The sequence below is a fragment of the Heptranchias perlo genome, chromosome 2 (assembly GCF_035084215.1).
Source record: "Heptranchias perlo isolate sHepPer1 chromosome 2, sHepPer1.hap1, whole genome shotgun sequence".
In the NCBI taxonomy this organism is placed as follows: domain Eukaryota; kingdom Metazoa; phylum Chordata; class Chondrichthyes; order Hexanchiformes; family Hexanchidae; genus Heptranchias; species Heptranchias perlo.
In genome coordinates, this window is record NC_090326.1 from 7,585,376 (window position 1) to 7,603,030 (window position 17,655).

Here is a 17,655-nt window from a genome sequence, read left to right on the forward strand (position 1 = left end):
TTGCCACCCCTTGTCCTACTCTGGTCAAAGGCACAAATAACTTTATGAAATATGTGGCTTGCTGTCCCTTCGCATCCTTCTCGATCTCTCTGCTGCCTTTGACGATATTGGTCATGCTCCAACATCTCTCTGGCAGTCCACCATTCTCTCAACAGCAGTGTTACACATCTTCCAATGGTTTCTGTCACAATCAGTGTACCCAGGGTTTCATCTGTCGTCCCCATCTCTTTGTTACACTTTGGTGACATTATCTGGAGGCTTGGATTATATCCTATACGCCAGCTGTACTTTTCTGCCTTTACTTTTGATTCCAGTATAGTGTTAGGTAGTGTTTCAGTACATCACAGCATTACAATTAGTGTTAATTGTTGCAGTGTTAGTGAACATATTATAGGAAGTGTCATGCTGTAATGCCACAGTATTAGATAGTATCACAGTCGTAGTATTACAGTATTATGCTTGGTGTTACTATTAGTGCTGTAGTAGTATTGTGCTTGATGTTACAGTGCTACATCCACACAGCCAAAACTTTTAGTATAGGCATATTCAGATCATCTAATTGCAATTTATAATTGCATTGAGATGTCCGATTCCACTTTATTACAAAGCAAGGAATGCAACTATTATAATTTACACGATAGATTCTCAATTAATCCACAGAAAAGAGTGTAACATATGAAACAAATTCCAGTACAAGCAGTTCAATAAACTTATACTTGGACCAAGGCAAACAGTTGGAAAATAGACCAGTCATGCTGATACGGTACAGTTGAACAGTTTCGTGCTTTGATTTAAGTGAAACCTCGTACCTCACTGTGATGACTATACTAGCCAGATGGTAAGTTGGATTTAGAGCACCACGCAGTATTCTGGTGCTGATCTTCAAAGGAAGAATCTGCACACTCATAATTCCTTTCTTTTTCAGGAGGAAAACTATGAATGGGGCAGCAGTTTCATCCTAGATGTGCTGCCTGGAATTAGTGTACAACAGAAGAAACTTGCAGTGGCAGCCATGAGATGGAGAAAGAAGCTGGGGGTGATGAGACAAAACAATGCTAGTGCCGAGGTACTGACATGACGAGCTGTGCTCAATTTTGCCAATATCTAGGTAGGTTTGCTTGGTCCTTTGCCTGGACATACCAGATCACTTGGGTGCACCAATGCAAGAAAATCTGGTGGGGGCTATTACCAGGAACGAGGCCAATGTGGACAACATTGCCGAGGCAGATGGACAGTTACACCAGCTGCCATTTGATGTCCCAGACACTCTAGGTGTCACTTTGAGTGGTTAAGAATTTCAGGCTTTTTGCGTGATTTGGTAAGGAAGTTGATGGAGTTTTCTTTTTTGTGGAACATCTTACAAATGTAAGCAACTCTTACAAGATTAAAAGTACCAACAAAGCTTGTAAGTGATTTTGGAGGAGTGTAAGCTCAGCGTCAGATCATGTCCATGAAGAAGGTAGCCTTTTGAAAGAGATAACAAGCTTACATTTATACAGCACCATGTCACAGGCCTCAGAAGCCAAAGCACTTCACATACAATGAATCACTCTTCGAAGTGCTGTCACTGTTTTTGTAAGAAAACACAGCAAACATTTTGTGCACGGCAGGTGCTACAAACAGCAAATAAGATAAATGGCCGTTTAATCTGCTTCTGTAGTGTTGAATGAAGGATGAATGCTGACTGTTATACTAGAACTCCCTGCTCTTTCAATCGTGCCATGGGATTCCCACCTAAACCACTGAAACCAGCAGACGGAGCTTCGGTTTAACATTTCATAAGCAATGCAGTACTCCCTTATTAGAGCACGGAAGTGTCAGCCTCGAATATGTGCTGAAACCCTGGAGTGGGTCTTCTGACTCAGCCAAGCTCAGTTGATAGGTGGATGTTAATTGGAATTCTCTGCTGCTGTCCCACTCCATCTCACACTGCCACTTAGCAGGAACACTGTAGAAGCCCACTTGAAAAGATGCATATCTTCTGTTGTCTGAACCCAAAGCTACCATGTGAACCTGGGAAGACTCAGTCAAAGTGATTTTAACTTCCATGTAAGTTATTTGGGTCTCTCAATAAGTGTTTTTTGCAGGTGTCCGTTTTTTGGGAGAGTCCATTTATACAGGTTTCACTGCATTATTAAAAAGTGTTCCCAAGCTTTCCGTGCAATCTTTTGAAGCAACAATAACTTGTTAAAGTGACCTTGCAGAATGAGAAACACTACATCTTTATTTTTTTATTTAAGGGAGAGGAATTCAGAATATACATAGTATTTGTCTAGATGACATCTGTCTTGTCTCTGCAGATTGGTGCATTTAGTGGTTGGAAAGTCATTTTAAATGTTGATCATACCAAGGAGGCAGGTTTCAGGCGACTTCTGCTTTCAGGTGGAGCCAAGGTAAGTTATTTTATAGTGGTTCCGATAGTTTCCAAATGTCTTGCATCGTTTGTGTGTATAATCTGTCCAAATATATAAAAGGCTTGCATCTGGCACAAGTCCATGATGTTGCACCTTACATAGAATCATAGAAAGGTTACAGCATGGAAGGAGGCCAGTCAGCCCATCGAGTCTGTGCTGGCTCTCTGCAAGAGCAATCCAGCTAGTCCCACTCCCCCCGCCCTTTCCCCGTAGCCCTGCAAATTCTTTCCTTTCAAGTACTTATCCAGTTCCCTTTTGAAGGCCATGATTGAATCTGCCTCACCACCCCCTCGGGCAGTGCATTCCAGATCCTAACCACTCGCTGTGTAAAAAAAAAGTTTTTCCTCATGTCGCTTTTGGTTCTTTTGCCAATCACCTTAAATCTATGCCCACTGGTTCTTGACCCTTCCGCCAAAGGGAACAGTTTCTCTCTATCTACTCTGTCTAACCCTTCATTATTTTGAATACCTCCATCAAATCTCCTCTCAACCTTCTCTGCTCTAAGGAGAATAACCCCAGCTTCTCCAGTCTGTGACGTAACTGAAGTCCCTCATCCCTGGAATCGTTCTAGTAAATCTCTTCTGCACCCTCTCTAAGGCCTTCACATCTTTCCTAAAGTGCGGTGCCCAGAACTGGACACAATATTCCAATTGTGGCTGAACCAGTGTTTTATAAAGGTTCATCATGACTTCCTTGCTTTTGTACTCTATGCCTCTATTTATAAAGCCCAGGATCCCGTATGCTTTTTTAACCACTTTCTCAACCTGCCCTGCCACCTTCAACGATCTGTGCACATATACCCCCAGATCTCTCTGTTCCTGCACCCCTTTTAGAGTTGTGCCCTTTAGTTTATATTGTTTCTCGTCGCTTTTCCTACCAAGATGTATCACTTCACACTTTTCTGCACTAAATTCGCCTGCCACGTATCCGCCCATTCCACCAGCCTCTCTATGTCATCTTGAACTCTATCACTATCCTCCTCGCTGTTCACTACCCTTCCAAGTTTTGTTTCATCTGCAGATGTTGAAATTGTGCCCTATACACCCAAGTCCAACTCATTAATATATATCAAAAAAAACAATGGTCCCAGTACCGACCCCTCGGGAACACCACTGTACACCTCCCTCCAGTCTGAAAAACAACCGTTCACCACTCCCCTCTGTTTCCTGTCACTTAGCCAATTTCGTATCAATGTTGCCACTGCCCCTTTTATTCCATGGGCTTCACCTTTGCTGACAAGCCTATTATGTGGCATTTTATCAATAGCCTTTCGGAAGTCCATCTACACCACATCAACCACATTGCCCTCATCAACCTGCTTTGTTACCTCATCAAAAAACTCAGTCAACTTAGTTAAACATAATTTGCCTTTGACAAATCCGTTAATGGTTCACCTTAATTAATCCACGCTTGTCCAAATGACTGTTAATTTTGTCCCGGATTATCGTTTCCAAAAGTTTCCCCACCACCGAGGTTATACTGACTGGTCTATAGTTGCTGGGTTTATCCTTACACCCTTTTTTGAACAAGGGTGTAACATTTGCAATTCTCCAGTCCTCTGGCATCACCCCTGTATCTAAGGATGATTGGAAGATGCATTGGAAGATAAATATTGCATTTTAAAAATTTCATGCATCTGTAGGGCCAAAAATCTAGATTGGCTGAGAGAACCACAGAATGGTTACATGTCAAATATCCACTTGACTAAATGTGAGCGAATTTACTCAGTTAGCATAAGGATTGAGGAGCCAATAACCAGCACAAAACCAAGCAATCAAATAGCTACCATACACAACCAACAAGTACGAAAAACGCAATCAACTCACTCAAATGATTTTTAGTGTAATTGAGGGACCCTGTTGCTTTTCGAGCCACTGAGCAGCTCAAAGTTAAATGTTATGACATAATACACATTAAAAAATAAATAATTCTCAAAGAAATTACTTAACTTCGCCATAAAAGTTCTGGCTTCCTAACTTTTTTTTAACCTTTTCCTGCAACATGCCTGCAGTAGGCTTTCCTGCTGATATCTCCTGGGTTCTGCACAATTCCACCTTTTGCACCCGTGCCATTTTTATGTCTGACAAAATCCTACTCCTAGCAAAATCTCATTCTCCACTGTCGCAATAAATAAATAAAGTCTGGACCTTGTGTACCTTGACTTTAGGGGGAATTTTAGCTCGGCGGAAACCGGACAGAATGGGAGTTAAAATCCAGGCGGTACACTGACCGCTCGATTCCCACCCTGCAGCTATTTTAACACCGCTATTTTCTTGGGTGGCCGAGGCGTCTGCCTGACTCGGGTGGGAGCCTCATGAAATGGGGTCCTATCACTTAGATAGCACACTGATGCTATTTTAATTGCCTACTCCCTCGACGGTAAATGTAAAACTTATCTTTGCGGGGCCAGGAGGAGCAGGCCTGCCACCCCGGGCTCCTTCCCACCCGCGAAACCCTTTGTAACCCACACCCCCATGCATGGAGTGAATACATAACTATAAACTTAATTTAAAGAATGCGGTAAGTAATCCAAAATTAGTGTGGGTCAACTTGGGTTTAATATAATCCTGTATTAATGACCCTGTATTAATGACCCTGTAACCATGCTTGTACTTCAGGTATTTCCCAGTCATTTGGTACTCGACTACAAAGAAGCCACTCACCTGTTTGCTGACTTCAGCAAACTAAAACCAGAGGACCCAAGGGTGGATGTGACTGAAGCTGTTGAACAAAATGTGATGTGCCTCAAACCAGAATATATCGCAGACTATCTCATACAGGTTTGTCCCTCATTCTAAACCTTCTAAAAAATGTTGAGAAGTTACGATTTGTGGCATTGGCTCTTATTTTTGTAAGAGTTTAGATTTGATGGGTTCACATATGCAGTAACTAAGAGGACCTATATCCTTTGTAATTTTTCTTATCATTAACCCGTTGCTGTAATGAAAAAGCTAACATCATGTAGAGCTACGGGCAAGCCTGCTGTACTCCTGGGAGCGGAAGTTTGTTTCTGTTAACATCACCCTGCCCCAGGGTACTGCAAAAGATAAGGTGAGGAATGAGACAGCCGTTCTGATAACCCATACTGGTCACAGTATTCATTGTCCTCGGACCCTACCCTTAAATCATGTCACCTGATGTCATTACATCCAGTGGGAATCTGCTGTAACATTGGGTGGGTAAGATTTTACATCCACACCATCAGCTCAGATAAAGAAGGCGCTTTGGCCCATTTCATCTTATCCTTCTCGAATACCAACCCTCACATCTCCCCACTACAACATCTAGCTGCTAAATGAATCCAGTGACCTACATTACAACAGTGACCACACTTCAAAAGTAATTCATTGGCTGTAAAGCGCTTTGGGACACCCTGAGGTCATGAAAGATGCAAGTCTTTTTTTCATTCAGCTATCCTCCTTAGCGACCCATTCCATCTGTTGATCACCCTCTTTGTAAGGAAATACTTTCTGATGCCTCCTCTAAAGTTGTCCTTCATAACCCTGACCCTGTGCTCTTTTGTCCTGCTGCTCCGCTTATGATGTGGAGATGCTCCGCTTATGGGTTTAATTTATCTATCCCATTAAGTATCTTGTCCACCTCTATCCGAGATCCGATCTTTTATTAAAATCATGCCTCGTAACTCTTCCTTATAACAGTGCGGATCAACCACCCTCATTGCTGTCCACTGCACTGCCTCTCGGGCCCTGACTGGCCCCCTTCTTGGTGGCTGGAAGTGTACGCATTGTGACCTGATCAGGACACTGTACGGCTGGGGGCTTGAGCTCAATTGATTTGGCAATGTAAGCCAGCATCCTAGTGCTTTGTTTATTGCCAGGGTCACACTGTTTAAACATGTCGGATAATGAGTCAACTAACACTCCACCCATGGAGTACATGTGCCTCCTATTTTTACTTCCAATAAATTATATTTATCAACATTGAACATCATTTTGACACTGATTAGCCCAGGTGCAAACTCTTTTGAGGTCTCTTTGTAAAATTTTGAAGCAACAGACTTTGTTTTGATTGTCTAGCTATGGAAAAGGACAGGCTCTCAAGTTTTTTCTCTCTGTGGTGAACGGCAAACCTGTTCTGCAGGCTGTTTTAAGTTCACAGTAAAAACTTGCACTTCTCCGCCTGCCTCGCTTCTCCCCAGACACCCCATGCTTTATCTCCCCGCCTATCCCGGGTACACGATGTGCTGTTGCAATTATCTGATTCTTGGCTGAAAACTACTGTTCCTTTCCAGAGGTAATTCGTTAAGTGTAACTTTATACTCTCTGTTATCTGCTGCAGGCACCAGTTTAGATGTTATTCTTGTCTTTTCAGATTTCAGTTTTGTTTGGCAGACTCGAACTGTGTTCCCATTTTGTGCATGAAAAGAGGTTAATATTAGCGAAGAGCAAGTGTAGCTGTGAAAGATTTGTATGTGTGGAGTTCTAGATTAACAGTAACCTGAGTTAGATCATTTTGGGGAACTTTATGGCTGAAGTTTGTTATTCGAGGCACTGTAAAGAGAATAAAACACAATATTAAATAACTGAGGTTTTTAGGATCTTACTGAAGGTATAGAATCATAGAATGGTTACAGCACAGAAGGGGGCCATTCGGCCCATCAAGCCCATGCCAGCTCTCTGCAAGAGCAATCCAGCTAGTCCCTTTCCCCGTAGCCCTGAAAATTTTTTTTCTTTCAAGTACTTATCTAATTTCCTTTTGAAGGCCATGATTGAATCTATCTCCACCATCCCTTCAAGCAGTGCATTCCGGATCATAACCACTCGCTGCGTTAAAAAAGATTTTCCTCATGTCACCTTTGATTCTTTTGCCAATTACCTTAAATCTATGCCCTCTGGTTCTTCCGCCAAATGGGAACAGTTTCTCTCTATCTATTCTGTCTAGACCCATCATGATTTTGAATACCTCTATCAAATCTCCTCGCAACCGTCTCTGTTCCAAGGAGAACAACCCCAGTTTCTCCATGTAACTGAAGTCCCTCATCCCTGGAACCATTCTAGTAAATCTTTTCTGTACCCTCTCTAAGGCCTTCACATCCTAAAGTGCGGAGCCCAGAATTGGACACAATACTCCAGTTGTGGCCGAACCAATGTTTTATACAAGTTCATCATGACTTCCTTGCTTGTGTACTCTATGCCTCTATTTATAAAGCCCAGGATCCCATATGCTTTTTTAAATGCTTTCTCAACCTGTCCTGCCACCTTCAGCAATTTGTGCACCTATACCCTCAGGTCTCTCTGTTCCTGCACACCTTTTAGAATTATACTATTTAGTTTATACTGCCTCTCCTCGTTCTTCCGACCAAAATGTATCACTTCGCACTTCTCTGCGTTAAATTTCATCTGCCATGTGTCCACCCATGCCACCAGCCTGTCTATATCCTCTTTAAGTCTATCACTATCCTCCTCACTGTTTACTACCCTTCCAAGTTTTATGTCATCTGCAAATTTTGAAATTGTGCCCTGTACACCCAAGTCCAAGTCATTAATATATATCAAGAAAAGCAATGGTCCCAGCACTGACCCCTGGGAACACCACTGTACACCTCCCACCAGTCTGAAAAACAACCGTTCACCACTACTCTCTGTTTCCTGTCACTTTGCCAATTTCGTATCCATGCTGCCACTGCCCCCTTTTTTTCCACGGGCTTCAACTTTGCTGAAAAGTCTATTATGCGACACTTTATCAAACGCTTTTTGGAAGTCTATGTACAACATATCAACCGCATGATGGGTGAATTTTATTTGTCATGGAGAAAGCTAGATAGAGAGAGAGTGAATGGAGGTTGGAAGAGGAAACAGTAACACATTCATGCTCCAGAAGATAGCAGTTTTCACGTGTCCCAGATCATCGAGGATTTCTCAAGTGGGGAAAATTTGGTCCTACTGCTTGTCTGGCACCAGAACAGGGTCTTCCCTGCTCTATTTTTTTTGAATGATACAATATATTGGCCTGGAGTTTCCATACGTTTTCCGCCCAGATACCAGCGCAATCGACTGAAACAGTGAAAAAGATTACGGAATTTTTAAATGTAAGTGATGTACACCCATAAGCACTTTACGTTGGAGTATCCGCAATCTTTTACGCTGTTTCAAACGTCACTTCGCCCGGAGCAGTCCCCGCCCGCAAAACTGGCCCTGCCCCCAGGTCAGAATGGCCGTTGGCGCCCGTTGGGGAAGTTTTGTCTCATTTGCGCCCATTCCCTTGGCCGCACAGGCTCCCATCGCCATGTGATTCCAGGCTTCCTGCAGTGACCAGCAACCAACTCAATCTACCTACAGGCCTGTGGCAAATACTTGGGAAAAATATTTAAATTCAATCAATTGCTCTGCCCTTGGCACGTAGACTGTTCCTGCAGCAAACAAAATTACTCATCTCTTGTCAGTTCCACTCCCGTTTGTGATGCTGGAGGAGGTGGGAAGTCCCAGAGGTTTAAAGCCCACAGACTCGAGGTACACGGGAAGAGAGTGCACCCCTCTTGCAGGTACCCCGGAAACAAGAGTGTACAGGGCCCCGCATGTTCTACGAGGAGATGTCAGAGGAGTTGGTTGTAAGCCGCCTACACCTCACTAAGGGTGCAACTGGCCGACTTTGAGGTTTACGGCAGGTTGATCCGAAGCCTCGACCCACAACCTGCACGGCCATCGCGGTGGAGATGAAGGCCACCACCGCGGCTGGTGCCAGGTGTCCACGGGGGACCCTGCGCCCTATCAGTCGAGGGCCCAGTGAGGGGCAGCGTCCGGCCGGTGACTGACACCCTGTTCCGCAGGGCCGCCGACTTTATTTCATTCGAATATCGCTGGCGGAGTAACGGCAGAGGTCACTTCTCTTCTACGGTCTAGCCGGCTTCCCCAAGGTGCTCGGAGTGATTGACAGGACTCACTGGAGGTTCCCTGGGAATACTCACAGAGCTTCACGAACAGGAAGAGACTGCAGTCCCATAAAGTGCAGATGGTGGGTGACGCCCGTCATTGTTACACATGCCATGATGCCTTCATCGCCAAGAATTCTGTTACAGCCCCATGGTTGGCGAGGGTGATTGAGCTAGTGGTTGGCTCACTGGAGATAAAACATACCCGCGCTGAGGACACCATTTCGGGCACCACAGACTGAGGCGGAGGTGAAGTTTAAGGAGGCGTTTGTCTCCACCAGGCAGGTCGTGGAGAGAGCCATTGGGAAGCTGATGAGCCACTGCAGGTGCTTGGACAGGTCTGGGGGGCGCACTGCAGCGTTCCCCAGAGAGAGGAGCCAGGACTGTGGTGGTTTGCTGCGCCCTGCGCAACTTTGCCTCGGAACGAGGTCTCGAGCTGGACACCCCGGGAGAGGAGCCACTCAAGACCGATGCAGTGCCTCAGGAACCGGAGCAGAGGGGAACTGAACCTGCGCAGGAGGCAAGCGGCCGACAGAACAGGACTGTCAGAGCACGGCCTGTGGAACAGTTGTTCGCGTAATGAGTCTGGGGGGGCCTCACTGGGCAAAAATCTGCTCCCCACCTCATGCCCCCGCTCCCCTGTGTTGAGAGCAGAAGACGACTCTGCTCATTTCAAAAGCAAAAGAGATTTATTACAATAATTGAATGTTCCAAATGTTAATGTTAAATAGAATAGAAAATTAAACTTTTTTTGCAGTTCAAAAATGTAACTAAATATTTCCTATTTCCATTTGCAACAGTAAATGCGTGAAATTTCTTTGATAAATACTGTGTTAAAATTTTAACATTTTAACATCAACAAGAGTGGGAAGATTTATTCAAAAAATTAAACATGGAAATAGTACAAAAATGTTCAACAATTACTCCAAAATGTAAACATGTTCAAAATTGTGCAAAAAACTCTCTGGCAATCCCCCCCCCCAACGGATGACAAGGAGGGGTGGAGGAGGTGGAGACAGGAATTAAATTCCCCACGGCGCTCTCTGTCTGTCTGTCTCACTCACACTCTCTCTCTCTCTCTCTCCCTCTCCCTCTCCCTCTCTTTCTCTGTCTCTCTTTTCTCTATGTCTCTCTCTCTCTCTCTTTCTCTTTCTCTTTCTCTCTCTCTCTTTTCTCTGTCTCTCTCTCTCTCTTTCTTTCTCTCTCTCTCTCTCTCTCTGTCTGTCTGTCTGTCTGTCTGTCTCTTTCTCTGTCTCTCTTTTCTCTATGTCTCTCTGTCTCTCTCTCTTTTCTCTATGTCTCTCTCTCTGTCTCTCTGTCTCTCTCACCATAGGCCACATGCTACATTCTGAAGCCAGGGCTCTCTCACCCCTGCCCCGGGTTGGGACAGCTGTGTCTCACTTTCCCACGCACTCGCCCCCTCCGCCTTCTCCTCCTCCGAGTTGTCCCCTCTGACTCCTCCAGCATAACCGCCTTTGACCTCTTCTTGGCTGCGGGGAGGAAATCAGATGATTAGAATGTTTACCCTGCCTGGGGGTTGGGGGGGTGGGGGGGTGGAATGAGGGTGGCAATCCAAAGGGTTGGTGGACTCTCTCCACCCACCTCGGCCCCCGCCACAGCCACGAAGGTGCAGCTCCCCGCCAGCTCCATTGCCTTCTGCTCGTTGCAGGGGGCCGGGGGGTCAACCTCCTGAGATTTGGGATACCCCCACCACTCCTCACCCTCTCCCAGGCATCGTGCACATTTGTGGCCTGCAAGTACAAAATGAAAATATCAAAAACTGTTACAAGCAATTGCAGCGAGCTGCTGCCGTGCATCTATCGGGAGGGGGATGCTGTCCAGTCCTCTCCTACAGATTGCTGGTCTAGTTGCTTTGCCTGAGTCTCACAGATTGGGTGTGGTAGAAGGACTGGAAATAAATTTCTCAACTTCTCTGACCTTGTCAGGTCATTGAACTTCTTGCGGCACTTGTCCACCGTCCTGGAGACCATGGTTGACCCATTTAAGTGCCTCTGCCACCTCCCTCCAGCCTCCTCACTGCCCGTGAGGACTGGACCCCTGATGAGTCAACCAGCCTCCCCCCACCCCATGCCTCATTCTCACCGAGGAGGGTCTGGGTGTCTTCCTCGGCAATGTTGAATGCCCTCTTGCGAGCATCCTCCTTTTCTTTCATGTGTGTCATCTGCAGGGAGGGAGAAATTACAAATACTTTCAGACTGCTTTGCATGCTGCTCAGGAGAGTGATTAAACTGACTCCCTGATCAATGCTGAGAGTGTTAAATCAATTTACACACTGCTCAGATTACTCACTGCAATAATTGCATTGGAAAATTAATTTAAATCAATTTGCACACTGCTCAGATTAAAATTACTCACTGCTGTTAAAACTGTAAAAGCAGGGCACATGGTGTGAAAAGTTTGCAGAGAGAGAGAGAATGTGTCTTACCTTGTAATGTGTTGGTAATTCAGTTATTTACAATCTATATTGATGACTTAGATGAAGGGACCGAGTGTAATGTATCCAAGTTTGATGTTGATAACAGCCAGGTGGGAAAGTAAGCTGTGAGGAGGACACAAAGAGTCTGGAAAAGGATATGGACAGGTTAAGTGAGTGGGCAAGAAGGTGGCAGATGGAGTATAATGTGGGGAAATGTGAGGTTATTCACTTTGGTAGGAAGAATAAAAAAACAGAATATTTCTTAAATGGTGAGAAACTATTAAATGTTGGTGTTCAGAGGGATTTGGGTGTCCTTGTACAAGAAACACAAAAGGTTAGCATGCAGGTACAGCAAGCAATTAGGAAGGCAAATGGTACGTTGGCCTTTATTGCAAGGGGGTTGGAGTACAAGAGTAAGGAAGTTTTGCTGCAATCGTACAGGGCTTTGGTGAGACCACACCTGGAGGACTGCATACAATTTTGGTCTCCTTATCTAAGGAAGGATATACTTGCCTTAGAGGCGGTGCAACAAAACGTCACTAGATTAATTCCTGGGATGAGAGGGTTGTCCAATGTGGAGAGATTGAGTAGAATGGACCTGTACTCTCTGGAGTTTAGAAGAATGAGAGGTGATCTCATTGAAACATATAAGACTGTGAGGGGGCTTGACAGGATAGATGCTGAGAGGTTGTTTCCCCTGGCTGGAGAGTCTAGAACTAGGGGCATAGTCGCAGGGTAAGGGGTGGGCGATTTTAGGCTGAGATGAGGAAGAATTTCTTCGCTCGGAGGGTTGAGAATCTTTGGAATTCTCTACCCCAGAGGGCCGGGGATGCTGAGTCATTGAGTATATTCAAGGCTGAGATTGATAGATTTTTGGACTCCAGGGGAATCAAGGGATATGGGGATTGAGCGGGAAAGTGGAGTTGAGGTCGAAGATCAGCCATGATCGTATTGAATGGCGGAGGAGGCTCGAGGGGCCGTCTGGCCAACTCCTGCTCCTATTTCTTATTTTCTTATGTAATCTTCAGCTGCACTCTGAAGAGAAATTTTTTTCATTGCTTTTTACTTGAGGCCCCATTGGCCCTGTTCCTGTCACGAGTCGATTACGCTGATTCATGGGAGATTTTACGTTCGGGATTATGCTAATGAGTTTGCGCAGAAACTTGAGCGTAACTTCACCCCGGCAAAACTGGCAAAATGTCCAGCTCATTTTGCCGATTGCGCTCCTAGCGGAAACTGCAGGCCATTATATGTACCAAGGGATTGAGGGGCTGTGATTTGGATCATATCCACCCCTTGTATATAACTTCAGAATGAACGCCTACTTTCCTGTTAACCACAGGTGCAACACACTTCACATGCTGCACCTGCCTAGCACTTCATAAAATGATACAGTACAAAAGGAGGCCATTCGACCCATCGTTCCTGTGCCGACTCTTTGAAAGAGCTATCCAATTAGTCCACCCTCCCCTGCTCTTTCCCCATAACCCTGCCAATTTCTCCTTTTTAAGTATTTATCCAAATCCCTTTTGAAAGATATTTCAGAGGGATGGGAGCCTATTAGGGACCATAAAGGAGATCTACTCATGGAGGCAGAGGGGTTGGCCGAGGTGCTAAATGAGTACTTTGCATCTGTCTTTACCAAGGAAGAAGATGCTGCCAGAGTCTCAGTAAAGGAAGATGTAGTTGAGATACTGGATGGGCTAAAAATTGATAAAGAAGAGGTACTAGAAAGGCTGGCTGTACTTAAAATAGATAAGTCACCCGGTCCGGATGGGATGCATCCTAGGTTGCTGAGGGAAGTAAGGGGGGAAATTGCGGAGGTACTGGTCATAATCTTCCAAACATCCGTAGATACAGGGGGTAGTGCCAGAGGACTGGAGAATTGCAAATGTTATACCCTTGTTCAAAAAGGGTGTAAGGATAAACCCAGCAACTATAGGCCAGTCAGTTTAACCTCAGTGGTGGGGAGACTTTTAGAAACGATAATCCGGGACAGAATTAACAGTCATTTGGATGAGTGTGGATTGATTAGGGAAAGCCAGCACGGATTTGTTAAAGGCAAATCATGTTTAACTAACCCAGTAGAGTTTTTTGATGAGGTAACAGAGAGGGTAGATGAGGACAATGCAGTGGATGTGGTGTATATGGACTTTCAAAAGGCGTTTGATAAAGTGCCGCACGGTAGGCTTATCATAAAGATTGCGGCCCATGGAATAAAAGGGGGCAGTAGCAACATGGATACAGAATTGGCTAAGGGACAGGAAACAGAGAGTAGTGGTGAGCAGTTGTTTTTCGAACTGGTGGGAGGTGTACAGTGGTGTTCCCCAGGGGTCAGTGATGGGACCACTGCTTTTCTTGATATATATTAATGACTTGGACTTGGGTGTACAGGGCACAATTTCAAAATTTGCAGATGACACAAAACTTGGAAGGGTAGTAAACAGTGAGGAGGATAGTGATAGACTTCAAGAGGATATAGACAGGCTGGTGGAATGGGCGGACACATGGCAGATGAAATTTAACGCGGAAAAATGCAAAGTGATACATTTCGGTAGGAAGAACGAGGAGAGGCAATATAAACTAGAGGGAACAACTCTAAAAGGGGCACAGGAACAGAGAGATCTGGGGGTATATGTGCACAAATCGTTGATGGTGGCAGGGCAGGTTGAGAAAGCGGTTAAAAAAGCATACGGGATCCTGGACTTTATAAATAGAGGCATAGAGTACAAAAACAAGGAAGTCATGATGAACCTTTAGAAAACACTGGTTGGACCACAACTGGAGTATTGTGTCCAGTTCTGGGCACCGCACTTTAGGAAAGATGTGAAGACCTTCGAAAGGGTGCAGAAGAGATTTAATAGAATGATTCCAGGGATGAGGGACTTCAGTTACGTGGATAGAATGGAGAGGCTGGGGTTGTTCTCCTTGGAACAGAGAAGGTTGAGAGGAGATTTGATTGATGTGTTCAAAATCATGAAGGGTCCAGTCAGAGTAGATAGAGAGAAATTTTTCCCTTTGGTGGAAGGGTCAAGAACCAGAGGACATAGATTGAAGGTGATTGGCAAAAGAACCAAAGGTGACATGAGGAAAAACCTTTTTACACAGCGAGTGGTTAGGATCTGGAATGCACTGCCCGAGGGGGTGGTGGAGGCAGATTCAATCATGGCTTTCAAAAGGGAACTGGATAAGTACTTGAAAGGAAAAAAATTGCCGGGCTACGGGAATAGGGCGGGGGAGTGGGACTAGCTGGATTGCTGTTGTATAGAGCCGGCGCAGACTCGATGGGCCAAATGGCCTCCTCCTGTGCTGTAATCTTTCTATGATTATTGAATCTGCTTCCACCACCGTTTCAAGTAGTGCATTTCAGATCATCATAACTCGCTGTGTTTAAAAAAATATTCTTCTTCTCACCCCTGGACTTTTGGTCAGAGGAGAGGAAAACCAGCTCTCAGATTTCATCTCATGAAATGGCAGAAATATTGGGGATTGTATTTATGGTTGTTATTTTAAACCTAAATGAGTGGTTGTTACTGCTCCAGATAAAGTGCACTTAGCGGGCTTATTTCCATAGCACTGTACAGAAACAACTAGTGCAATATCCATCTGCACTACAGAAACAACTGGTGCAATATCCATCTGCACTACAGAAACAACTAGTGCAATATCCATCTGCACGACAGAAACAGCTAGTGCAATATCCATCTGCACTACAGAAACAACTAGTGCAATATCCATCTGCACGACAGAAACAACTAGTGCAATATCCATCTGCACTACAGAAACAACTAGTGCAATATCCATCTGCACTACAGAAACAACTAGTGCACTATCCATCTGCACTACAGAAACAGCTAGTGCAATATCCATCTGCACTACAGAAACAGCTAGTGCAATATCCATCTGCACTACAGAAACAGCTGGTGCAATATCTATCTGCACTACAGAAACAGCTGGTGCAATATCTATCTGCACTACAGAAACAGCTGGTGCAATATCTATCTGCACTACAGAAACAGCTGGTGCAATATCTATCTGCACTGTACAGAAACAGCTGGTGCAATATCTATCTGCACTGTACAGAAACAGCTGGTGCAATATCTATGCACTGTACAGAAACAGCTGGTGCAATATCTATCTGCACTACTGAAACAGCTGGTGCAATATCTATCTGCACTACAGAAACAGCTGGTGCAATATCTATCTGCACTACAGAAACAGCTGGTGCAATATCTATCTGCACTGTACAGAAACAGTTGGTGCAATATCTATCTGCACTACAGAAACAGCTAGTGCAATATCCATATGCACTGTACAGAAACAGCTGGTGCAATATCTATCTTTTTTTTAATTCGTTCACGGGATGTGGGCGTCGCTGGCAAGGCCGGCATTTATTGCCCATCCCTAATTGCCCTCGAGAAGGTGGTGGTGAGCCGCCTTCTTGAACCGCTGCAGTCCGTGTGGTGAAGGTTCTCCCACAGTGCTGTTGGGAAGGGAGTTCCAGGATTTTGACCCAGCGACAATGAAGGAACGGTGATATATTTCCAAGTCGGGATGGTGTGTGACTTGGAGGCGAACGTGCAGGTGGTGTTGTTCCCATGTGCCTGCTGCCCTTGTCCTTCTAGGTGGTAGAGGTCGCGGGTTTGGGAGGTGCTGTCGAAGAAGCCTTGGCGAGTTGCTGCAGTGCATCCTGTGGATGGTGCACACTGCAGCCACAGTGCGCCGGTGGTGAAGGGAGTGAATGTTTAGTCTGGTGGATGGGGTGCCAATCAAGCGGGCTGCTTTATCTTGGATGGTGTCGAGCTTCTTGAGTGTTGTTGGAGCTGCACTCATCCAGGCAAGTGGAGAGTATTCCATCACACTCCTGACTTGTGCCTTGTAGATGGTGGAAAGGCTTTGGGGAGTCAGGAGGTGAGTCACTCGCCGCAGAATACCCAGCCTCTGACCTGCTCTCGTAGCCACAGTATTTATATGGCTGGTCCAGTTAAGTTTCTGGTCAATTGTGACCCCCAGGATGTTGATGGTGGGGGATTCGGCGATGGTAATGCCATTGAATGTCAAGGGGAGGTGGTTAGACTCTCTCTTGTTGGAGATGGTCATTGCCTGGCACTTATCTGGCGCGAATGTTACTTGCCACTTATCAGCCCAAGCCTGGATGTTGTCCAGGTCTTGCTGCATGCAGGCTCGGACTGCTTCATTATCTGAGGGGTTGCGAATGGAACTGAACACTGTGCAGTCATCAGCGAACATCCCCATTTCTGACCTTATGATGGAGGGAAGGTCATTGATGAAGCAGCTGAAGATGGTTGGGCCTATCTGCACTATAGAAACAACTGGTGCAATATCTATGCACTGTACAGAAACAGCTGGTGCAATATTTATCTGCACTGTACAGAAACAGCTGGTGCAATATCTATCTGCACTACAGAAACAGCTGGTGCAATATCTGTCTGGACTACAGAAACAGCTGGTACAATATCTATCTGCAATACAGAAACAGCTGGTACAATATCTATCTGCAATACAGAAACAGCTGGTACAATATCTATCTGCAATACAGAAACAGCTGGTACAATATCTATCTGCAATACAGAAACAGCTGGTACAATATCTGCAATACAGAAACAGCTGGTACAATATCTATCTGCAATGTACAGAAACAGCTGGTACAATATCTATCTGCAATGTACAGAAACAGCTGGTACAATATCTATCTGCAATGTACAGAAACAGCTGGTGCAATATCTATCTGCAATGTACAGAAACAGCTGGTGCAATATCCATCTGCAATGTACAGAAACAGCTGGTACAATATCTATCTGCAATGTACAGAAACAGCTGGTGCAATATCTATCTGCAATGTACAGAAACAGCTGGTGCAATATCTATCTGCAATGTACAGAAACAGCTGGTGC

The 17,655-nt window shown here is 45.0% G+C and overlaps 1 protein-coding gene across 1 annotated transcript in view; it reads left to right on the plus strand.

Moving 5' to 3' along the window:
• The window catches only part of topbp1 (DNA topoisomerase II binding protein 1), a 162,914-nt gene that overhangs the window by 143,827 nt on the left and 1,432 nt on the right, over positions 1-17,655 (plus strand). The window contains exons 25-27 of the mRNA XM_067999941.1: positions 926-1,066; positions 2,301-2,393; positions 5,033-5,194. Of these exons, the coding sequence (XP_067856042.1) occupies positions 926-1,066; positions 2,301-2,393; positions 5,033-5,194 (396 nt within the window). The remainder of the gene's footprint in view (positions 1-925; positions 1,067-2,300; positions 2,394-5,032; positions 5,195-17,655) is intronic.